This window comes from Alosa pseudoharengus, unplaced genomic scaffold (assembly GCF_046254945.1).
Source record: "Alosa pseudoharengus isolate Yale_2024_CS ecotype anadromous, Long Island Sound unplaced genomic scaffold, YU_APseudo_1.1 YU_APseudo_1.1_scf_11, whole genome shotgun sequence".
Taxonomy (NCBI): Eukaryota; Metazoa; Chordata; class Actinopteri; order Clupeiformes; family Clupeidae; genus Alosa; species Alosa pseudoharengus.
This window is the reverse complement of record NW_027468576.1, coordinates 29087264-29113179: the sequence shown is the minus strand read 5'-3', so window position 1 is coordinate 29113179 and position 25916 is coordinate 29087264. Positions and strand designations below refer to the sequence as shown.

General features: G+C 45.0%; 1 protein-coding gene across 1 annotated transcript in view; it reads right to left on the bottom strand.

Moving 5' to 3' along the window:
* Positions 1–10287, bottom strand: part of fbn3 (fibrillin 3) — a gene marked incomplete in the record, with an annotated part of 63593 nt that extends 53306 nt beyond the window's left edge. Inside the window, 4 exon segments of the mRNA XM_076278749.1 lie at positions 1676–1777; positions 2493–2575; positions 8142–8553; positions 10205–10287. Coding sequence (XP_076134864.1) covers positions 1676–1777; positions 2493–2575; positions 8142–8356 — 400 coding nt within the window.
* Positions 10288–25916: the final 15629 nt, after the last annotated feature.

Here is a 25916-nt window from a genome sequence, read left to right as displayed (position 1 = left end):
ACACCAGTATTATGCACAGCACAGGTTACTGTCAATCCCTTAGCAATCATCTTCCCTCAAGCAACTCAATCTGGGCGCTGTCTGTCTCTCCACATCTGGTTTGAAGGAGGGAGGGCACGTCAAAGGCAGGCAGGCTGCAATTATGGTGAAGCAGGAGGCAAGAGGACTTGGGTCTCTTGGTTTTTCCCCCCTGAGGTACCACCGCTAGGCTTTTGGGCTTAAATTATGACAGCCTCTGAGCCACTTATGATTTATAGAGTAATTACAGATTTGTAACTCGACCATAAACATCGGAGCACTCCGTGTGACCACTGCAGTTGACATGGTGGACGCTAAGATGCTATTATTATTATGGGTGACTGAAGCGGTTTTGGAGCACCAGGGGTTTGTCAGTGCAAGTAAACGTTCGACTGCCCTCAACTGCATGATAAATCCTCCTCTACAGGAGGCTGGTTTGGAGCTCCTTAGGAGATCACAGATTGGCTCACTAAGGTGCCATTACTTTTCTGTGTTTGTTTGTTTGTGTGTGAGACTACCTCTGACCTCACTTGAGAGGCATGCAGAGAGTTTAAACTGACCACTTGTGGAGGCAGGGAGAGTAAAAAAAAAAATCATCATAGCACTACTGGGACACATTTGAAACAAGAAACATTCCTGCTCCCAAGCAAAGGCATCACGGTCCAGACAAACAAAAATCTCTCCAACTTTCCATTTCTCCAGGTAGTGTTAAGCCGGTCCAGAGGTTTTGGAAAAAACAGACCACTAAGTGAGATGCCTGGGGAGGGGGGGGTTCTGTGAGATCCGCCAACTGTCCACAATAAAAACAAAAAACGGTGAAAGTAAGTGTGACCATCAGTTTTCTATAGTTTTGTTGAGGGCCTCTCGGAGGGAGGTCGGCTCTCAGCATTCCTAGCGTTTAGCCACGGGCAGCCATGTCCGAGGAGACCCAGGGAATAAAGAGCTCCTTTGACTTTCCAGGGTTTAGGAGCTGCTTTCTCGGAACATTAAAACTGGCGTCAAGACCCGCTAGGACGTCCAAACAGGCGGGGGATGCGGGATTGTGCTCTACACTTCCAGGTCAAGCTAAGTGGTCTTGGACACTCTATCCCTCTCTTTCCCTCTTCCATAATTCTTCTCCTCTCTCTTGAAGAGTGACAGCGCTGGCTGAGCCCAGTGGGGAGAGCACCATACCTGTGCGGACTGCACATTAAGCCATAAACTAAACAGCAGGCCCCCGGGGGCAGAACTGGGCCAAAACCTCTCGACCGGAGGAGAGCTACAACATGAACACTAGTGACCATGAGCCACCTCCGCTGATTTAGTATTCCCTCAACTGCAGCGCAAATGGCAGAGCTACATATCCAACATCTGACAAACCGCACTCGTCGTGACCTCACCTTCGAGGGAGCGTGGACTACAAGACGCCAGCAATATCTTTCTGGGTCAGTAGGGCTTAAAAAAAAAATTTGACCTGAATAGCTAACTATATGAATTCTTTGCTTGTTTATTAATCTAGTGAGTAGGCTCCTACCTGAATCATGTGTTCTATTAATGCAAAGTAATGTGCCACTATCACAATACTATAATTGTTTTATGAATGTACTGTGTTGATGCTGCATCTTGTGAATGGTTATTGCGTGGCCTTTATGTGGGTCAAAGGGATGCGGGAGCTCACCTCCGGCCCCCGCCCCACAGCTGGGGGCGAGGTGTCCGCTGGAACAGGTGCACATGTTGGGCCTGGAGCAGAAGCCGTCGCCGCAGGAGTTCCTACAGATGGCTGGAAACAGTGAGGCAGAGAGTCAGCGTAGGGGTCAGGCGGGGGAGTTAGGAGTGGCACTCAACACTAAAGCTTTCTCTCACTGGGCTGATTAAGCATGCTGTCTTAAAGGAGGAAAGAGCTTCTTGAGGACTCCTTAAAGGAAATAAATGGCCCTTTCAGCTAAGGAGATCCCTTTCAGGTGCTTGAGAATCATTTTCACAACTCAAAACTAGGCTATTGCTTCTGAGCTGAAGTATCACCCTGGGTGCTGAAGTAATACCTTCAGTGTTTCAAATAGTGCCATTAAAAATAGAGCTAAAGATGTCTTGGTTTTATATCACTGATATAAATCGGCAAAATCGGCATAGAAATACTAATGTGGATGAGAAAGAGCAGTCAAATGTACCTTTTTGGTCGTTTTATTTAGAGAAATCCGCACAAAAGTCTGGTAGAGCAATCAAATGTATCTTTTTGGGAGTTTTATTTAGAGAAATCAGCACAAAAATCTGGTAATCTCTAACCATGTTTTGACTCGAAACATGTTGACACTTCATTCTCAGTTCATTTACACTGCGACTGCAAAAGTCGAACAAGATAGCAATCTTAACTTTTCAATTGTCCGACTGGTTTAGACCTCACACGGGACATAATCTATGTTAATGATGTCTGACTTCCCTTCTCACTCTCTCCCTCTCTCCTTTCTCACAGTCATTAGAGGGGCGGCCATACTTACGGACAATGCACTGATTTCCTGCAGGGAGAGTTTTCCACCCAGGGCAACAATAGGAATGAAAACGTGAGCCGCACACATTGGGCCTAATAGAAAAAGGCAGAGAAAATAAACATGGCATTTAGAGAGGCCAAATATCATTTACACAGATCCCTTTCACAAACACACATGGACATGGGGTTATTTAGGATCATAAAAGCCTGGGTTCTTTGCTTTTGATATAAATATGGCTAATGTTGATCTGAGTCCTCCAAGGACAACACACATATTCAAAGGGGATGAGGGGTGGGAGGTTGTAGAAAAAAGACACACCCGTTTGTTTTTATACTGCTATGTTTCTAAACTCTTGGGACGGATATTTGTAGTATTCCTCCTTGAACCCTTTTTTCTGCAGTTTTCGCTTTTGCATAAGCCCTTCTCAGCTTCCTCCCAGTGGAGATGGTTCAGTAAGGAAAGGGAGTTGGCCTGACCCCCCCCCCCCTCCTGCCACATGTAAGAGTCATCACTGACTGGAGGGTTTATGTCTCTGCACTTCACCTGTGTTTCACAGTGTCACTTCAAAAGTGGCCTCTGGTTTAAGCATAACGCCGCTGTCCTGGAATTTCTTTGAGCCCCCGAGACATGTTCGCGAATGTAATTCGGATTAGCCGTCTCAGTTTAGCAGCCCATGTGATGCGCTCTCCTCTTCTCTGCGATGCTGCTTTTCTCATTTCGCTTCGAGCTCCATATGATGCATGACGGCAACAAGCCTGTGCATGAAAATGCGAAATCGACCATCTCCTTTATAACTACAGGTGACTTTATTTCCATCATCGCCTGCTTAGGCCTGGTGTAAATCCACCAGCCAATGACCACAGGGGTGTTTCGATCTCCAGTCCGTGACAGGGACTGCTTTTTTAAATAGAAAACAAATGAAGAAAAGGTTACCGTCACCTGGGATGGCACAGCTGTGCATTGCATCTCATGACAGACTCTCAAACCACATAACCAGATGCCCGTCACTCCAGAGGTGGAAAAAAACGCAAGATGGGGGGGTGGGGGGTGGGAAGGAAGGAGGGGCGACTAGAGGGAGATAGAGGAGAGAGTTAGGTGCAGGAAAAGGCAAAATGGTGGGAAAAGGACAAGAGCCAGTGGGAGGGAAAGAAAACAAGTTTGAGGGGAGAGGGAGGATAGGATGGGGGGGCCCAAGGAGAGGGAAAAAACAAAAGAGTGGAAACGAGAGCAGCGCATGATGGAACGTGAGCAAGGAGTGGCGAAAGCTGCGGAGGCCAGATCCTTTTTTTTCCCTCTCCCACGGAGAGAGAGCGAACAAGCAGGCCAGCTCAGAGCTCGCACTTGAAAAATGAAGACGCGCTCTGAAACAAGAGAGCAAGTGAGCACTGCAACACAACATCGCATGCTGGGGCTAAAAACAGCAGATTAATGGACCTCTGAAAACAGGCTCCTCTTGAAATCTGGATGCATTAATACTCTGGGTTTCTGGGGTGACCTTGGGTAGTGCCTGGGCTTTTAATGCCTCCTCTGTCCTTGGGGTTTCGACTGCTGTCCTTATGACTGGACTGGGATTAATATGACGGAGGAGATTCCTCTTTAAGTTGAAACTGAAGTGCAGCCCTTAGTGCTTTAAAAAGGGATTAGTTCAGTTTTACCACGGCACTTTGATGTTCAGCTTTGAAGGTCTCGTTCATTTAGATAATATTTAAGTACAGGAAAGAGTGGCCTACAAGAGAGAACGACACATTCTAAAAGTTCAGAGTCAAAGTAAACACATACAGAGACAAAAGATCCATCAGTGTTTACTAACTAACAGGCATAGTGTCATTTTTTAGGATACTAAACCTATGCAAAACCTTTACAACTTGTGTGAGACATCAGTGAAGGCTAATGATTGATGTCTTTCGGGGCCAAAGAAGCGAGGGTGTTTGGGAATATGACACACGGCAGTGAAAATATCTTAACCTGTTACATTTCTATGGACAGAAAAGGTCAGGACCAAAGGATCAAGAGCAAAACCTCAGGAAATGAAATTAGGAGGATCTTCTGAAGCTTCTGAAGTCAAAAAAGACTGGCGGCAGGTCATTACAAAAAACGTTCGTCAATGAAAAAATGCTTCTACAAGAAGGGCTACCACTCTTTGAGGTCATGGGTTACCGCTCTGGCATCTGACCCTGGTTAGTGGATTTGCTTTACCCAACTTCAGTCCGCATAAAATAAGCCCACTGTTTTATCAAGTGTGACATTAATGGGATAAGGTGCTTTAAGTCTCCAAATCTCCTCAAGACCTTTTTTTAGGTCCAACTTGGCCAGCTTCTACCCTCTGACTGCCCTGAACTCTGAGCTCATAGTTGTCTAGACGGGTCTCTCGCCCCCTCTCTCTTTTCATGGGACTGGGAGTTGGAAAGGGGGAGTTCTACCTTGTGATCCAAGCTATAGCTTGGACCCTGGTGGGTTTGTCTTGTACCACTGCCAACATTTTTCATTTTACTGGGCACGCAACATTTATGGGTCAACATATGATGTCAGTGATTAACAAGAAAACAAAATGTGCTGTAAAAGACATAATAACAAGACAAAATAACATCAAATAAATTGTGCAACCAGCTAAACAATGGATTTCTCAATGCTGGACATATTGAAGCCTTTATTCACATTCTCACACAGACAGAGGTGCTGACCTACCCATATGTTGCATACATCTGAGCTCTTTTGGTTTCACAATATGTATTTAGTTCTGACATATAAAAAGACAGGACCTGGCAATCCTTTTTTCAGATTTCCCAGCCTTTTGCATTTCCAACAGGAAATACCAGCTAATGGATGTTTACCGCTATTTAGGTATGATTCAGGTATGGAGATTCAGCTGGCCGGGACCTTTGGACTATAACTCTGATAGGGGGAGCAGAAACCGCTGGGGAGTCCCAGGAGATTCCCATTTCACTCTGTGGAGAGGAGCTGACACCGATCTGGAAGAAACCTGAGCAGTCAAATGTGATCTTCAGCTCTGAGGATTGGCGCCCAGCGAGCGAGGAAAAAAAAATTCTCCCCTGAGTTCACCACTGGCCTTCGGAGCCAGGTCCCACAGGCCACATTATTCTGTGCCGCAGTTTTTTTTTGTGTTCCTTTTGAGCTGGGCACGGGTGGACAGGTGCCATGAAACTGATTCCCAGTCAAGGCCCACCGGTTTACAAGGCTCTCCCAGGTTTCTCGGCATAATTTAGGGGCTCCCAAACCGCAATGTGATCAGATATCTCCCGTGTTCAGGGCCAAATTGTGTTTCGCTGTGAGCGCCAATAAATCAGACCAACTCAAAATCACCTCCAGCCCCCAAAAAAGTGAGTCTTAAAATGTATTGGGAAATCACACACTGCTGACCAGTGGAGGATCGAAAAAGGCAATGTCCAATTGCAGCCACATAATTACACTTAGTCTACACCACAGATATAAATTCAGTCATGTCCAGTCCACTAAGCAGCGTGAGTGTCCTGACGATGCATTTGTGCGGGCTATGACAGGAATGCTTCTGCAGAGACATTTATGTCAATCCGCCGTCTTCAACTAGGCCATCAAATTTGGTCAACAACCTCAGTGTAACAGAATATAAAAAACATCCTTGATTTATGCACTGAAATACCATGACAAGGGAACGCATTGATGAAAACAATGTGTGGACTTGTGCAAGCCCTGGATCCCTCTTGGCTGTTCAGGCAATGGCCAAGTTTCTGAACAGCGCATATGTGGCATTATTTCACATTTCAGCGTTGAGCTCGTGCCATGCAGCAGGACCCTGCTTTCCAGACGAGATCAGATATTTATCTTCTTTAGTAATACTGCACAATTGCCCAGACATATAATTTAGTACAGACCGGATGGCTCACAGGTCTAGCGTGAATGCCAGACTGCTGGATTCCATACTCAAGTGTGTTCAAACACAAGAGCCTATTGAGATGTTTGCTGTTCTCTAAAACATGGTAACATTCTTGCGCTGCCGCCTGAGCAGACCAAGTATTCGGTGAGTTAATCAAACTGACTGGCAACGTCTTCTGCTGGTCTGTTTATTTGACCCCATGCAAGTGGACTGGGGGAAATGTTGTTTCAGAAATCACTTTTGTTTGTGTGCCTGCGCTTCGTCACCCGGGCCCTCGAATGTGATTAAATACGTTTTTGGTTTCAAATTGCAGGAACGTTTTCCCCCCTCTGGCCATAGTGCGTCTGTTGCCTCATCACCTGCACTACTAAAACAAATGTCCCTTGTTGTGTCCCCCGAGCGATCGGAATACCTCATTTCCTCATTCACTGAGGGGGGGTTTGGGGGCTGAGTGTGAAGTCAACCCAGATGGAGACTCAGATTGGAATAACTGATTCTGATATTTAAAACCACACTGAACAAAACATCCTTTGTTTATCTAAAATTAGAAAATATACAGTATGCTGCCGCCGTCGTCGTCGTGCACCAGTGACAACGCCCCCCACCCGCCCTGCCCCAGAAAACCCCAGACTTTCTCACAAGCAGAATGGATGGTTTTCGCTGGGGCCACAGAAAAAGAAAACCTCCCCAATGTCAACTGGCCCCTGAGCCCAGACCAACTGCACTAACTTCAGTTTTCAGCAGCAGCTTCATCAGAGTTTCCTTGGAGCAGCGGAGCCGTCACATAAAACGAACTCACTGCACTGGCATGCCCCAATGGTCAGTACTCACTCTGTAAAGGCATTGCATCATCTGTGTATACAAACTGGTGTCATCGTGTAGTCATTAAAAAATATACTCACTGCCATTTCCCTCCATTTATAAAAACAATTCTCGGCTGTGAATATCCCCTGTATTTCATTTCTTTTTTTTCATCCTGTGGAAAGCGTTTCTTCAGCTTTGCTTTGCGGCACATGACCTTCTTGAAAGGAACAATGACGTATTCATTGTGGTTTCTGCTCCAGTCCTGCTATGGCACTGGTCCAGGTCGCTGCCAGACGTATTAATAGAATTACAATCTTGGGACTCCCCCCTAGTCCAGTCTGATGGCAAATCTCATTTTGCAGTGGCACTAATCATGGACAATCCACAACACTTGCATTTAATAATTCTTCTAATTGCCCCCATTTCAGGCCTTCAAATGAAAATGTCACATACCATGGGAATTTGCATTTACCTTTATGTGTTTAGCAGCAGGCAAGCTGATCCAGGCAGGCTTACTGTACAGTTACTATTACTTCTGCCAAGGAGGTGGTGTTTCCATCAGACTTTGTTGTTTGCTTGTCTGACAGCAGGACAAAACACAAACCGACTGACGCAAACCGACTCCTTGTGAAAATTGATGGAGGGCTTAGCATGGGCCAAGGAAGAACCCATGGAATTTTGGAGTGGATCACGAAGTGGATCCTGTACTTTTTTCCACCTTGAGTTTGCCAGATAGGGCATTTGGTTGTGATAGGACAAAGGGCTGTGCTCTCCAAGTACTTGTCATAAATATTGCACAATTGCAATGACAATATCTCACCTAAATTCATAAGGACGTAAACCTCATTTTGCAGTGTATGTAATCATGCCAGCCATAATACATCAGAGTCATATCATCAACTCATCAAATGATCAAAAGCTGTAATGTAGATTCATGTAGATGTTTGTTAGAAAGGCACCACACAATACAACAGCAGACTCACCCCCTCAGGGTGTCCTGGCCTCGCCTGCGCACGCGGCTCTGCACATCATCAGGTTTTCCAGAGAAGCGGCTGGCCTGGTAGCCCCCGTCCCCCTGGCCTGGACTCTGCGCCTGGCTCTGGGCCTGCGGCTGGCCCTGGCCCTGCGCTGCCTGGAGGGAGGCCCAGAAGAGAGCGGCCCATCCCAGCACCAGCTTGGCCTGCTGCCACGCTCCCATTAGCCCCGACTAGTGCTGCGCGCCTTCGACTCGACTCGACTCGACTCGACTCCGTGAATCGCTCTGCTGCTGACGCGAGCGCACCGTCTCTCTCTCTCTCCGGATGTCACCCTGCCCCACGGATCACCTCAACTGCCCCGAGCAACACGTGGCTGAGCGGACCTGTTCCGTCCCGATGCACTCCAGGTTGGGGGGGGCTGGAAAGGGAAAGGAAGAGAAAGGGAGAAGACTTAGGGCTGGGAGACAGAAGCCATTTGGAAGCAAGCTGTATTGTGTCTATGGCTACTTTCAACCTGCAAAACAGCCAGGTAGATATGTTACTTTTGTAAGTACAACCCTGAATCAGGACTCACAAATAAAAGATTTACTCCTGGGAGTTTTATTTAACTTTTTCTTTCTCAACCGGTATGTTTTACAGCCAAAATGGGATCCTTACAACATGGGATGTCTGAGCCAGCTGTTCATAAAAGGGGTCTTTTGTTTCAAACCATATTATCCACCTGGTTTCTGAAGCAAATTAATTCTGAATTACTTACCAGCAAACATAGTTTTTTTATGAGTCTATTCTGACTCCATTAGAATGTATTATATACACTGAAAGGACAGCCATTACGATTTCAATCTTTTTGTTCTCTCATAAAATCTCGGCTTTTAGTCTAAACTATGGGCCCCAAATGATTTATAACCAGGGCCGCAACGGGTTTCAACTTCAGGGGGGTTAAACAACAGCTTGTTGAAACTGGGTGTTTTCTTTAGAGCTAGGACATATTGGTGTCTAGGAGAAAGGCAACAAAAATATCTTAAACTGTCTGACTGGAGATGAATGAGAAAGCACAGGCAGTGGCAGCCTACCACCCACTATGAGTTTAGATAAACACATAGTGACCAATACATATTCCCAACATTGCTGTCAAATATTCAATTTAAGTTGTAAAGTTTCTATAAGTGCTTATATTTTTACAAGTTAAAAGGCTATTTATTCAAATATGCTCGTTTTTTTTTTTAAATAATTAGTGACTGGCTAGTGATTGAATAGTTGGCACTGTTGCAGGGGCAGACATTGTAATTCAGTTAGAAAAACAAACACTACAAGTAGGCTACAAATAATAGTCGCCATAATGATACTGATACTGTAGCCTTGTCTATAGGAGGAATAAATGTGGGCGGGTCTAATTGAGAGAGCGAACAAAGAAAATGTCTGATCAATTACCTCCGCGTGCCTGTGGCATTTGGCATTCAAACATCCATTTCTCTCATGTCAACTAGTGTGTCATGGGAAGACAAAATCGTATAAAACGCTTGAATATGGATGATTGTTTCATATTTTTAAAGATAAAAAGAACGAGTCACTTTCTCATGCTACAAGTTAGATGCATTCTCACGAGTAACGGTTCAGGGGAAATATTTGCAGAACTTTTCTACTGTCTTCTTTCTGAGAACTCACCGCGACTACTATGGGTAGACATAGTAAAATAACATTCCCTGCAGTATCTAAAGAGTTATCCAACATTAAACTGTTATGCTAAACAATGCATTAGACATTGTGAAAATCAGAAGGCTTGACATCTAAACAAGTCCTTTTTCTTCACTCAGGAATGTTTCACTTCCTATGATCACCTACGCGGCAACGAAGACTTCAGGAAAAGCCGGCATATGAATGTAGCAAAAAAAGTTACAGACTACACTTCGCTAGACTTCATTTTACTGCCGTGTTTCTTGTGCATTGTTACAGTAACCGCAGCTTTTGTTACCTACTTAAAAAATCTAAGTATTCGCGCTAAGTATCATTTAAACCTGTGCATGTCAACCTTTTGAAATAAATCAATAATCAAAGTATTTGCACAATACCTTGCAACGATTGGAGTGGCCTGAGGTAGACGAGCCCAGGGTCCTTTTTTGTAATGGGATATGTGGCCCAGAATGGGAAATTGAACTCTACCCTTGAGAGAAAAAGAGAAAAGTTAGTGAATGACTCTGATTGGGAGAGGGGAGGTGCTTTTTTTAAGACACCGAGAAAGGGGGGTTTCTAACGGACTGCAGGACAAACCCACTACATTCCACATGCCTTGTCTATTATGTAGGGGGACAAAAATCTAACCTGTGAAATTTCTCTTCAACTACATCTGCACCAGAATGTCTCTTAGAATAGGCTACATCTTTTTTGCCTTTTGACATTTTAGGAGGACAAAGCTGGCTGTCTTTTGAAATGACAATTGAAAAAATATGCTTTAGACTAAACTGAAGATGCATGATCAAACACATTAGGGGCAAGGTTTTCATCTGAAATGCCCACATTTTTTCATTCTGCTCACCAATTTGATCTCATGCTAATGCAGGCTATCTGTTCAAAAAGCAGACAAGTGATTTACACTCACTCATTTGTTCAGCTTATTGTTTTCGGAGACCATATACTGTAGGCCTACATATGTGGTTGATGAAATATTTGATATCTGAGCAGAATAATGCTGAACATAATGTAACTGACAATCTGCTTGAAAATCGCCACTGTATGAACCCAGGAGGACTTTTCCTGCTTTCCTCCCCCACACGCCTTTTCCTGGAGCCTTTTCCTGGAGCCCCCTGTGAGGAGAAAGGCCATCTGGGGAGTCAATTGCAGGAGCAGCTGAGAACATCCCAAATGCCTCCCCTGTTAAGTGCCAGTATATAGATCCAGGCAACAGGTTTTGTAAACACAGCAAAAAAGCAACTTCAGCTCAAAATATCCTCCCGGTCTTTCTTGGTCATGGATTATTCACACATCATGGCCACTTTCATGAAAGACATCAAAGTGCGCAGCTATTTTAGAGTGTGTAGTTTACTCAAAGTGGTTATTACTGTGGTTGTGAAATCTTGAATCTTGCTGATGCTCCATCTACTTCAATTACATTTAATCAGTGATCACATTGCATTTTAATAGGCAGATGGGTTGTAAGGACCATGTGTTTTTTTGCCTGTAGTTCACTATCCAGACACACATTGCAGATGTGATGTGGTCTTAGAGATGATTTGTTATCTCTTTTTGAAGCCTATAGACGCTCAGTGCCATGCAGTGGCCATTACTAAACGCAGGATAGGGGGTAAGGTTTAGACTGCACCCCAACCCTTCCCAAATCCACACAACACCAACCCCCCCCCCCCCCACCCCAAACGAGTTTTGTTCATCCTCCTCCTCTAAGCAGAACCACATTTTCTCCACTTCTTCCTCGTCCCCTCCCCACTTACTTCTCTCAGGATGATGAGGTACAGTAGTCCCAACCAGATTTTGCAGGTGAAGTTAAGGTAAAGGTACAGATTTTACAGGTGCAGATGTTTCTCCAACTCTCACCAAGTTAACCCTTCAAAGTCATCGGAGGCAGGTATGTTACATTCCATACAAAAGGACTTGGATATCGCTGCCGTTTAATCAAAATTAGATGTCCTTTATCACAAACAGTCATTTGGCATCTTGATAGTGCTTCACATTGATAAACGCTGGTTTGTTTATTGTAACTGCTTTACTGCCTGGGGACACAGATTTCACATGTGTGTGACATGAGAGCCCAAAGTGGGATGTCAGCCCTGTTGACTTGTGTTGAAACTGGGATCCCTCCCAGCTCCCTTTGTGTATGGAGGATGACAAGTCGTACAGAAAGCAGATGAGAGTACAGTTGGGGCCCATATGGGCCTAGCCTGGCCGTCTTTAGACCTCCACGCCAAGCCTCTTCCCTGGGTGTCACTATTGATTCCCTGTGTTGTGTGCTAGAGGGCAGATTCTTGGTCGCTTGCCCAGTCTGCTTGGCGTGCTGTAAGTGAGGTCAGACCACCTCAGGGGGCCCGAAGCGCTCTGTTCACCTCATCGGCAGGCCAGAGCAAGAGGAGCTCCATTAGCAATCAAACATGAAGGAGAGATGCTATCTGTCCACAGGCTGTTTATAACCCCCCTCACAGTCGCTAACCCAGATCCAGGTTTAGGCAAGTCTGTGTGTTTAAGAAAACAGAGCAGGCACGAAGGTTAAACATGTGAAGCATCTTGGCCTAGTTTCACCGGCAGACTTTCCAACTCTTTGTAATTCAACACATTTTCTGCACACTTTCTGAGAGGCTTCTACACACTTTTAAAGCAACACTAGTTAAAGCAAGACTGAGTTAATTTCAATGGAATGTGGTCATGTGAAGGACAGACGAACACACCTGTCATTCTCACTAGCCCAGGCTATACACTGTGTTCTGCAGTTCTGTAGAATCAAAAACATGAGCATGTACGAAAAGCCTTCAACATCACCAAAAGTATTGCTGTAAACATGACAGTTATCATGTTATTTTGTCAGTGCCAACTGGGCTGTTGATAGTATTTGCAAGGTTTTAGCAAGTAGGTAGCTGGATCAAAATTCCGATAACCGACAACACATGCTTTTGTTGTTGTTGTTTATTCTGGCTGACTATTTTTGAGCAAGTTGCAATGTTAGATGAGATGTATAACTTTGTAGTTTGATGGTTTGACTGTCATGCTCTCAGTGTGTCAGTGGTGCAATGCAAAGCTTACTCTGAAATGTGAGTATGATCTCTAACAATTTTTTACTATTGTACATTCAATAGCTTGCCATCATGTGAGACAGTTGATCAGTGATTTACAGTGTAATGCATCCAGGCTAACCTATTGACATGCACTCTTTTTCTGGAGTTTGTAGATTTGAGACACATGGGGAACCTTGGCTGTTACACCGGCTTTGCAGGAAAAAAAAGAGTATGGTCTGTGTTTGTACAGGGCTCAATTCAAATATGTGTTTATGAAATCATCTGTGATGAAAAGTGAGTTAGAGATGGAAAGAGACTCGCACCCTGCTTTTTTGAGTTCTTAGTGGAGACTGTTTTTTTTTTCCCCACATGTATCCTCAGTGTCAAGGAGAAGATTCCTGAAAGTTTTTTCTTTCTTTCTTTCTCTCTTTCTTTTTTCTTTCCACGGGGCCCCAGAGCTCACGCACACATATATAAACAAGTGGCCATGTTTGGGAGAATGGTTGCCTTGTGGTGCGCGAGGCTGCGAGGTGTGGCTGTGGGGAGGTTTTGGAAGTGTCATCATGTAGACCGTGCGGTTGAGGAGGGCCATGGGGTCGGGCTGGAATGTGGCTTGTTGAACCTTGTGGTCTTGAGGTTTGTGGCCTCCAGAGGATTAAATAAGGACCTTCCCAATAGGGCAGAAAGCAGAACGCAAACGAGATCAGGGATTTTTAATTTGCCAGCACTTCTCCCTCTTCCTCTCCCTCTCTCTCTGAGTCATAGCGAATGTACTATGAGAAATCCTCTGCCCTAAGGGGTCAGCCACTGGAGAGCATGAGCTCATCACCAGGGCAGATGATTCCCTGCAGAGGGCCTTGTGGTCAGTGGGGAGGGGAGAGGGTTTGGGGTTGAGGCGCATGTAGTGGAAAACTTTAGGAAGTGGCTTCGCCCGGGCCTCATGTTTTATGTCTTGTTTTCAGCACACACCTTTTTTTTCTCCCTTTATTTTTGGGAAATCAGTCCCATTGTTTCATCCTCCTCCTCCTCCTCCTGAATGCGGGCACTGTTGAAGCCTGAGGTGGGAGGTTATTTTTGGAGGCCCTTTTCTGACATCACCCCAGCTATGGCTGTACTTATGCTTCTAGAGCCCTTATCACAGGTCCACACCTCGGCGGTGTTTACTCCCCTAAACACATTAACCTCACCTAAACCCAGCCGCGCTCCTCTGCAGCCAGCTGCTCGGATGGGTATGATGCAGCGAACGAAGAATGCAGCACATCAAAGTGGGGACAAAGGAGAACTAGCGCTCGGGCTGCGCGCCTTTGTCATCTCATAAAAAAACACGCTAAACACACTGATCCACTTATGTTCACAGGAGACGGCCTCACATGTCTCGAGAACCGGTCGGAAAGCATCGGGGAAGAAACAAACACGTGAGATCCACCACTCACTCCCTCTCTCCCTCACTGATAGGGAGCTTTTGTGTGTTGCTTCTCATGCATGCTTTACCGCCTCTTAAAAACATACAGAGAGGGTGGAAGAGAGAAATAGAGAGAGGGTAAGAGAGAGAGAGAAAGCAAGAGAGAGCTGAATCTGTTTTTTTTGTGGGGTGATGTTTGTGGAGCTTTGGACTCATTGGACCATGCAATAAGACTTCCTGGAAAAGGACTCAGAAATTCCACAGTCCTTGTAACTGTTTTAAAAGACAAAAAATGAAGATAGAATAGCGGGAAAAAAGCGAGAGGGAGAACAGTAATGCCGAAGGAATCCAAGAGAATGGAGGGATTCGTCCCCTTTGCTTACAGCCCCCTGCACTAATAGCTTTCAGATGTACGACGTCTTTCATTTTCAAAAGCACATAAAACATTCGATTGTCTCGGGAGAATCTGTGTTACGGTAGGAATTTACTGCCATGCCGTCGTCATTCAATTCAATTATGTTCTACCAGCTCACCTCTTGTCCAAAGTTGAGTTTTAACCAGCCCCCTATCTCTCTCTTACCATATCTCAGGCGTGTCGCCCCTCCATATGCACTCCATGCTACTCTTCCTTGTGCATATTGCCAAGGGAGAGATAAAGTATGGAAGGAGTGAGATCATTTTTGTGTGCCGACATTTAATCCTCTGCAGCATCCCAAGGTGACAAGAATCTCCAGAGAAAAATCCCACTCTTACATCTGCAGAGCAGTTCCAGCAGTCAGTCTTGTTACTGTACTTTTTAAATCATTTCATCGTTTTTATTTCTTTCTTTCTTTGTCTGACTCTTACAGTGGAACATTTAGGAATCATTTATAATCATTTATAATCATAATCATATAATAATTTTCTCTTTCTGCTGAATGCACATGGCTTCACTTAAGTCTAAATGAAGACTTTAATTGCACCCTTACTTCCTGTCACCATATCGTAAATCTTCTCATCGGATACAGATTAATGTGGGAGGGCAACATTAAAATCCGTTCAACCATTTTTCCTCCGCAGTGGCTTTTGGCTTCAGGTCCTGAGTTGACTTATGTCTTTTTCAGATATAACTCAAATTACGATCATTATACTTAATAACTCGGCCATGGCCCCCCTGATACAATAAAAAAGAGAACTGGTGTCATTCACAGGTTAAGACTCCCAGGGATATTCTACACGTCACGTGATTTCTGTACAGCAAGACAAGAGTGCCATGATACTCCATCCAGGTGGTAAGTCCTCACACGGTTCTTAGCTTTGCTTCTCATTTGCCTCCTGCCTCCGATCATGAGAAGGTCTTGTCATCAACACTGGAGACAAAGCTCCATGATTGAGCTTCCAAGAGAGAGGGGGAGAGCAGAGGTGTAGTCTATGTGATTCGCGGGACTACGCAGTATACCGACTTAAAAATAGGCAAGGATACATATTAACATTTTAGGGTTGATCACAGTATACCCACTACAGCTAACTAGGCTACACCACTGGGGGAGAGAGAGAGAGTGTGTGTGTGTGAGAGAGAGAGACAGAGACAGAGAGAAAGAGAGAGAGAGGCAAGTCTGAGGCGGGTCTGAGGCAAGTCAAAGGCTGGGTCCCAGGTCAGGGAGCTGGGAAGCTGGTTGGTTGTGAGTGAGAGGAGTGAGTAAGAATTAAGCTCGGGTTTCAACAAAAGCCTTGAGGTGTGTGCACAGCTCTCCCGTTTCAATGAAATGTGCAGGGAATGGTGTGCCTCTGTTTTGACGTGATGGAGACGGGGGCCGTTCCGGACCATGACATTGACCTTGCACTCTGGCCCACAAGGACTCCATCTCTATCTGTTTATGCTGACCTCTCGGGGGCCCAGGCTCCAAATCGAAACCTCATGGGGACACAGATGTTTGGGAGAAGGGCCGGAGTGGTGAACTTAAGAGCCATTCGTTTTCCAATCCCTCATCACCAGACAATTACTCTTGGAGGCCTGGTTATTTTTTTTGTTTTTGTTTTATAGATTTCACTTAACAACCACCTATTATGTGTTACAAAGAAAGTACCATGTTAATAACATTCTCTTTATAACTTAACCTCCTTGGATGCTGCATATTGAGACCTAGTGCTGGTGAATGTACAACTATCTGCAGGGAGTGTTCCAAATTTTTAAGGGTTGTCTGTCCGGTTATAAAGTTTGACTTCTGAATGGCTGCGTCTTCCTGTCTGCCTGCTGGACTGAGTCAGCAGAAGAAGATGGAGGGGCAGCTGGGAAATGAAGCCGCTGCTCGGCTCGGCCGGCTATGTTCTGGAGCGGTCATCTCATCTCGCCGCCTCACTGCCGTCTCCGTGAGCAATAATAAAGCCCGGGCCGGTGCCAGCACTCCGGCGTGAGCTCTGATTATTTGCACAGCAGGGCTTCATCTCGCCCACTCCACCTCTAATTATTTACATTGAGAGTCTCCCAGTCAAGAGCAGTCACCCGCATGGACAGCAACCAGGTCACAATTACCAGGCACAGGGGGCATGGGGATGGTACCATAGTCCACGGCCATTCTGATAGACTGATAGCATCTATGGTCCAGGGATCAGAATGAACAATAAACTCCATGAATTGTGAACATAAAGTCTAATCTTGCATGATAAATAAATGATTGAAGGCCCACATCATGAATATTTGCGAAGTTTTATAGAAAACAATTACACTAGTAAATAATATCCTGGTGAGATATGCATAACTTTGATGTGAAGCTCAGAGATCAGACCCATATAAACTGGGGCTAACAGCTGAGAAGATTGACCTGGAATGATGCATGTGTTTATAAGTCTATCAACCTCCCCTTTTTTGTCCTATTATTTGTTTTACATGTCTCTTTAAAAAAAATCAAAGACTGTTCTCAAAGTTTTCTAAGTGCTCTAAAAACCAGCGAGACCACAATTCCAGTCAAAGCTAATGTGGTGCACACTTTTTTACGAGTGTGAACCTCGAGTAAAGCAGGTGTACCTTTGACAAATGGATGGACAGCCTGGATGATCATTAAGGGGTTTAAACAACAGACGTTAAGATGCTTCATTCCAGAACACCCTACCTGCATCCAGTGTCTAGGACACTTCCTGCAGCTGTTTTCGCGGTGTTCCCAGAAGTGTGTGGATGTGATGCGATTGTTTGGAGCTGGAGGTAAATATAGGTCAGGCACACAAAGAATAAAAGAGGGAGATCTTGTATGTTTTCATGCAATAGTTTAATTATCTTATCTGAGCCCATTTCTGGTCAATCTCTAGAAGTACTTTTGTTTATGGTTCATGACTCTGGATTTTATGGAGCACGTGAGGATACATCATTGGACCACCCAGGAGTTATATACAAACCAACAGTGGTGGAATGAGAGGATAAGAACCAAAGCACAGCAGTGCACGCAGTGATACCAGAGATACGTCACACTGAGGATCTGATAGCTTTATCGGCTCAGTTGATTTTCACACATCTCCTCTCTCTCTCACAGACACACACACAGACACACACACACATATACACATACACACACACACATACACACAAACACACAGTCCCTGATTGGGAAGTGTCAAGAGGATCTTCCTCTTTCTGTGTGGTCACAGCCGTAAGGTCAGTTTGGGTTGAGTGCATCAGGTGGCCAGCTGTGTTTGCCTGTGTCCCTGACGGCAGGAGCAGGAAGCGGCACAGTATGCGCAACCACGATGACAAACACCTACAGACAAACATCTCATCTGCCCGGCGAGCTCGGCCAAGCCAGCAATAAAAGAAGACAAGAGACAAACTTTTTTCATTGAAGGGAAAAAAACAGTGACAGTGGAACAATGTGTGGAAAACTCATCAGGTCTCTCTCTCTCTCTCTCGCTCTCTCTCTCTCTCTCTCTCTCTCTCTCTCTCCGTGTGTCTCTAAGTAGCGAGTGGCAGGGTGTGAGGGAGGATTTGAGGTTTTGAGGTGGGACACGAGAGGTGGGACAAGAGAGGCGCACCCTCTCCCCAGCAGCTCGCCTCCAGGACTTGTTGCGCTTGCCGAGCATTAACAAGTGTGATCCTGTCAGATGGCCTCGGCAGCGGGGTGTCACCTCGACCTCTGTGGAACTCCTGCATGGCCGCTTTGAAGTGGGTTGGTGGGGAGGGAGTGATGAGGGGTGGATGGGGCTAGTGGTGGCTTGGTGTGGTGGAGAAGGGGCACTTGAGCGTGCCCAGCTGCTGGATGTTCATGTCCACAGTGATGGGTGAGAACAGGACGCTCAGGAGTCTATATTTATCCCTTAGACTATGTTATACTACATACTTGGATGCTGGAGCACTGCTAGATAATATGGGCCCGATGACAGATAATAATTTTGGGCCCCCCGATAATATATAGCATTATTTGGGGGGCTCTCTGGGAGCCCCCTGTCAGTGCTGGGCCCTTAGAATCATCCTAACCGCCTTTGATGGAATAATAGATCAGAGGGAGACGGGAAAAAGTATAACAGATAACGTGTGAATGGCCATCACAGGACCAGACCTCTGCATCTGTCTTCACAAGACTGTTCTTTCTCCTTGAAAACAAAAAAAAATGGATGAAGACAGAGATGGATGAAGTGACTGTTCAGCATTTGCTTACTGTAAGCCAACCAAAGGCCTGGCCTTAGCTTTCACTCCAGACAGAGTTGTAGGTGAAGACCCCCACAGCTCATACCTCAGAAGACTGATGCCTGAAACCCGGGCTGCCTCGCCGGAGTTGCGGAGCAGAAGTACCCCCCTATGCTTTTCTGCTGCCCTCTCCTCCAGACAGTGTGTCTTCATTAAGCTTTCTCTCTCCCCCATCCCGATCATGTGATTTAGATCTTCCACTGTTCCTCTGGCGGGGGTGTTTGAGGGGTGGTACATTCCTTCCCCCCTGGATCAGTCAAGTTCTGGAGATAGCATAAGCACTGCCCCGGTGAATGGAGAGGGTGGTGCTGATCGTGGTGGTGGTGGAGTGGTCGGGGTTTGTGGGTGTGGAGGTGAGATTTTAGGTCAGAGGCGAAGCAGCATGCAGCAGGATGTTCCTCTACTCTCCTTCCTCTTGTTTCAGTGTCTTATGGAGTTTGTTTCTGGAAGGGGTGCAGAATGGAGTGAAATGGATGAATGAAAATGATAAATGTGGGCTTCTCTCCAGTTAAGTTCTGAGTGGCATTGTCAGTGAAACTCCTGAGGGGAGTAAGTGTCTGGTTTGAATGAATCTAATTTCGGAGCCAATTAACGCCCCTTACAGAAGGTGGTCGCAACTCCGGTTTATTCCGGAGGGAAAGAGGAGATCTGGTGGCTGGAGTCCTCACGTGTAGGGCTGCTCCTGGTACTGGAGTGCTCCTGGCCAGCACATAAAGTTTCAGTTATGTCATGTTATGTTCTGTTTCATATTCTCGCTCACACTGTTTCACACACTCACTCTCTCCACTCAAACCAACAGCAGCTGGACGCTTTTCAAACAGACACCCTCGTCTTCCAGCGCCAAAAGTGTTAAAGCTCCAAGCTGTTAAAATTACTCAGAGAGTGTTAAAAAGTGAGAAGTGATAATAAGATTAGACAGGAACACTAACAAGTTCTTGTGGCTTCTAATTTCAGTGCCTTGTGGAATAGGTGCATTCAGGTGCCTTTACTACGACAGTAACACCAGTGGACCCCGGCATCTGCTCTGATGACATGGAAGCTGAGCACCAAACACACCTTTAGCCCTGGCGCCGGACATCAGCTCCGCCGATGCGTAGGTCCACAATGTGCTTATTAGCCACATGTGTTTCCACTTTGAGTCTCATCTCAGGGTTTTATTTCCAGGGTGTTCTCACGGTCGCAGGAAATTGGTAAAATATGATGCAGCACGAGGAGAATTAATAGTCTTCGATAATAATGATAATTAACCGAAATGACGAAACCCCAGTGATATCATATGGGGACAATGAAAGACTTCTAAACAAGCAGGCGAGTTGCAACATGTGTGTGAGTGGAGAACAAAACAGTCAGACAAGTGTGAGGCAAATGTGCTATCGCTGAATAAACAACAGCCACAGCAGTCGACATAATGTTTCTCCTTAATGTGGTCTGACCATTGTTCTGGTCATTACCACTCCAGGCCTAAAGGGATTGGGTAATCGTTTGACCGAACCTAAATGAAAAAGGTTCACAGTGCTTTTTATGGAAAGGAACAGAGCCCCCATTAATCACAAGTTTTTTCCTTTGACTACATTTTTGTTTTTTAGTGTCTTTTCAGAGTACAACAGACAGGTACTTGATGATCATGTGTTTCATCATGTGTAACAAAACAAAAATAAGTGTCTCTCTTACTCTCTCCAACACTCACACACGCACACAAGCACACACACAGACACACACACAGACACACACACACACACACACACATACACACACACTCCCTTTCTCTCTTTCCATCTCTTAGCTCTCTAGGCTTTTCTGCTTTATGCATCCTGACTCTTGAGGCCATAAATTCTGGGGGGCCAAACAAGTGATAGCATACTTTTGGTTTGTTTCCTGTGGCGTTAACATCGTCATGGATGTCTCATTATGCCGAGATTACAAAACTCTAAAAGCTGATATTGCCCACCCATTTCTCCCCTCTATTGTCTAACAGACATTGTAAATACTCTGTGGTGAGATTAGAGGTATCTTGTGTTTACCAAAGATTTTTATCTTTTTGTCGTATTTTCATTTCACTTGTCTCAGAGGACTTGCATACTTGTGTGAAGCCGCATCTTGTCTGGCCAAACACTTCAACAGTAAAACCTCCTCAACATGGCTGGCCGTGGGTTTACGCAATGACGCCAATGACCCGGGGTGAACAGGGCAGTCCCTTAAATGCTTGCAGAGTAAGAGTGCATTTACGGCGTGACCCCCAGTACGTTTATGATGTCCTGACACCGGGGGATGACGTCAGTTCCATTTGAGCTTATCGTTTGCCCGTTAATTAATACCGTAAACAGGTGGGTGCTAGGGACTCTCCTGCCATGGGTGCTCAAACGAAACAACCAAACAGGGAAGTCAGAATCACTTTAGGTGGGCAAACAAATAAACTTCAGAGGCGCATGTGCCTCAAGAGTGTGTGTGAGAGACAGCTGCAGGGAAGAGGGGCAGTAGGTGTATGTGTGTGTGTGTGTGTGTGTGTGTGTGTGTGTGTGTGTGTGTGTGTGTGTGTGTGTGTGTGTGTGTGTGTGTGAGAGTGTGTGTTTGTGTGTGTGAGTGTGTGTTTGTGTGTGTGTGTGTGTGAGAGTGTGTGAGTATGTGATTACAATGGGAATGGGGGTCAGGTCTTTCCCACCTCTCCCTAAGGGCGCTCCTTATGGAAGGAATTCTTTCATCACATTCTCTCCTCTGCCACAAGCAGAGAGGCGGAATGCACACACAAAAAAACTAGGCTACTCTCAAAACCCTTGACCTCCTCTGCTTCCTCCTTATGTATGTCAAATACACTAAAATCCTCCTCAATCCCCCATTTTGGTAACTGAACAGCCAACGGCCAAAAATGCATCAAACCACTCAATACAATGCAGACTATCATGAGAGAGAAGTGAAAGGAACAGTCTGAGAAGCAAGAGTGTGCTGGCAGTGCCCCAGTTCATGATGGAGGGAGACCAGCGGAGAGGTGTGGGAGACTAATGGCTGCTTGGAGGAATGAGGAGATCAGGAATGTTGGCACACACAACTAATAAGCGGAATGCACAGGAAATGCAAAACAGACGGAGGCACACAATCAGAATGCTCAATGTAAAAAAAGAAAATAGAGAAAACTGATTATAGGGATGAGCATCCTCTCTATGTTTTTCTCTGACATTTTACATTCTGTTTATGATAGATAGATAGATAGATAGATAGATAGATAGATAGATACTTTATTGATCCCCATGGGAAATTCAAGGGTCTCAGTAGCATACAGACATCACACACAACATGCATTTACAGCAGAAATGGTAAACATAAGTATAAGTATAAACATATAACTAAACTCCACTGTACAATAAAGACAGTAGAAGATAAGAAAGATAAGAAAACTAACGAAGCTAAATACTAAATACACTATATCAATTACATTTAGAAAGTCCAATGTGCTTGAGGGTGATCAAGCATAAGACGCTTGTAGTGACAGGGCCGGGACAGGTAATGTAAGATACTGTTATGACACATACTTTTCAATAGTCAATGACTAGTAATTTTCTATAACTATAAATGAATACATCTAAAATGTAACTATGTATGTTACAGTGATTTTACTGTAGAAGTATGTCACCACAGTGAATGGCTTTGGAAATAGAGAGCCACCTTTTGGCCAATCGGCAGCACTGCTCTTCTGGATATGGAACTGGGTCTATTACGTTGGCCTTATGTTCTGAAACTTGATACACACACATCCTTTGTGCCCACGTCGTAATGTGTAAAACACATTTGTGGTTTCGCTAAACATATGGCCGACATATTTCTCTCCGTATCAGAGGCGTGTCTCAAATAGAGGCGCAAACACAGTATGCTGTGAAAGCTACGCTATAGTATGCTGTGAAAAAATGTCCATTTCCACACCAGTGACTTTGCTGTTGCCGAGGCGTCTGCAGTCATAACCAGTTGTTCTCCTGTTCTCCAGTAGTTTCTGTAGAATTCCCTATAAAGAGTGCAGGGGAAGTTAGATCATTGACACATATGTAAATGTCAGATTAGGGGCTTTCTGGTGCTCGGAAACTCTTAAACCCTTCCCCTTGCTGGGACCCTGCTGTTCCTCTCTCGTTCTAGATAGTAGATAAGGACCTGGAAACTAAGTCCTTTGTTCCAAAAGCTTGAAACATGAAACTGAGTTGAACCCCAAAGACTGATAGGAAAGGTCACTTTTGGCCTCTGATGTATTGAACTTTCTTGCTACATGTGCACAGAAGTGAAGTTGTTTTTTTTTTTCTTTTTATCAGCCCCTTACGCCATAAACATCTTGCCATTTAACAAGGTGTTGATGACTTGAATTAAGAGCAAGGATTTCATTCTCCCCATTGCCTCCATAAACAGTTTTATAGAGACAAGACAATAAATGCCGTCGTACAGACAGAGGAGAAATCCCTCTTGATGAACTTCGCTTGTGAAATATGTGTCTACTAAACTGTATCAAGTCTGTGCTCTGTCAGATTTGATTTGTGAGGGATTCAGCAGCTGCCCCCTGCTGATAGAAATACACAAGTGCACCCAGGGCTATGGTAGCTGGGGGGGGGCATGGGGGATAGAGCAGGGAAAGTGTCAGCAAGTGAGTGAAATTTTTAATTATCTCGTGGCAATATTTACTGCCAGATGTTATCATTGCTTGTAAGCTGGACGGACACGGCAGTTAGATCTTCTTTCCCTTCCCCAGACACTAGGCCGTTCTGTTCAGGGCCAAGAGCAACAGGATAAGATATAACAGCGGGTGGAAGCCGTGGCCGATTCAACACTGGAGCAAAATCTATGCGCCCCCCCAAATAATTTTTCAGCGTCTCCTCTCTGGGTTAGAGATCTCCCCAGCAGTGTTTCTTTATTTGCTGGCCGAAAACAGCCATGCAGTTGTGTGGCCACCCCACGGGAGCCATCCAGTGGGGGCCTGATAGTGCCTCTGGCTGGACTGGCCTGGGCTGTTGCTGCCTCTGTGGGGATTTGTAGTGGCCGCGGAGGAGCCCTGGGAGTGCGGAGTCACGTGGGCTCGGGCCCAGATTAGCTGGAGCCAGAGGCCTGAGGGGGTCAGTGCTCCTGGACCTCGGGGAGCCTTCCGTGGGAAATACCCGTGTCTTGTTTCCTGTGCAGGACCGCACTGGCAAAAAAAGTGACCACAGACCTTTTGCCCACAAGCTTCGCTCTCTCTCTCTCTCTCTCTCTCTCTCTCTCTCTCTCTCTCTTTCACCAGGTCCTCTACAGCTCAGAGAGATGTGAAATATTGGTTTCCTGTCCACATTCCCTACCTCCCTGGTCGTGTTTTTGTTGGCCAAGGGAGAGGTACCAGGCTGGGAGACTTTGGCCAAATGGGTGTCCCTCTGGAGCAAAATCGGCCGTCTGTGATATAGGTTATGCGGGGCCCAGACAACTGGCCGCCGTTTAAATCCACCTCTATATTATCTACCCTTTTTGACCCTGCACACACCCTCTGTTTGAATGCCCCAGGGGCAAAATATGTTGTGAGGGTGAGCCCAAGCATAGCTTTTTAATTGTTTTACAAGAAACACCATAATGTCTATCTCTATTAGTTGAATTTTTCATCGGTGACTCACTTGCAAATGTTTAAAATAATCACAGGCCCAAAGCAATGTACTTTCCCTTAGAATGTTGTTCAGAGAAGAAAACCTCAGTGATGATACCTTGATGTCCTGACTGCTGAATGCCATTATATTTCTCCCTCCTTTGCTCCTCTATGGCAGATCATAAGATGAGGTTTCAATCCTGCTTGCACCTAAATGAGGTGCATGTACAGTATGACAGTTGAATGAGCATTACCAAGTGAATGCATATTACTGCTGATATTTTGAAAGTGATTATGGCAAACTTTCCCTTAACCCGTTTAATCCCAAATTTTTCCCAGACTTGAATATATCAAAATCATGTGTCTTGAGTAACCCTTTGAAGTAATCAATTACTATTTTTTCAAATTTTCCTGAAAAAGTGGGTGAAAAGGAGTCTTTTATGCTTGGTCACTATTGTGACCGTTGGGAAAAAACATAGTCCGATTTTAGGGATTTTCACACATTTCATTGTGCAATCATCTAATTTTCAATAAATTCCAGTCAGAGATGATAAGGGGACATTGTCCCAGGTCTGTTCTTTACTTTTAATTTTGTATCACAATACAATACTCAACATTGCCTCTGCAATTCTCTATTATATTATAAGTGTGCCGATTTTTACATAAGAAAGGCATTATATCACACTATTATGACTATAGTGGAAACAACACCACCCTACAATACAACAGCAACCACACATTTTACAAAAAGTGATGTTAGTTGTCTGTTTGTTTATTTGTTTATTATTGTATTATTTAATTTTATAATTCATTATTTAATTAATTAATTAATTACACAACAGATTGTCCTGCAAGTCTACTGCCATACTTCCAATGCCATTAATTGCCTTTCCATTGGTCTCCTTTGGTCAGTGGTATTGTTAAGGTCACTAAATGAAGTGAACCTATGTTACCTGGTCCCTATGATCCAAAGGCCTTTTATTCATAAGGCCCTATGTTCCCAGTGTCCTATGTATCCTGGAACCTATGCTCAATCGGGTACCTATTTTGTGCTTTATAAAGCTGGAGGACCCTGGAAACATACAATGCTTGACCTGGGGAACACAGGACACCTGTCCATGATCCCATCACATATACACCTGAGGAGCATAGGAGCCTGCTCTGACCTCAGTTATTGGTCTAATCTAGTGTCAGAGGGGTGTGATGTCCACTATATTGCTAAATTTGATTAATTTTACCACTGGATTAAGTAAGGTTCTAAATGCATATACAACAGCATTACCATATGAGCCTGTCTGGCATCAAACACACAAGTGGAGAGGTGTGTTTGGTGAGTGCTGTTAAACATATTTTCATCACAGCATGCAACTAAGTAACTTGCCATCTTCATAAGGCCCTATATTCCCAGTGTGTATCCTGGGACCTATGCTCATTCGGG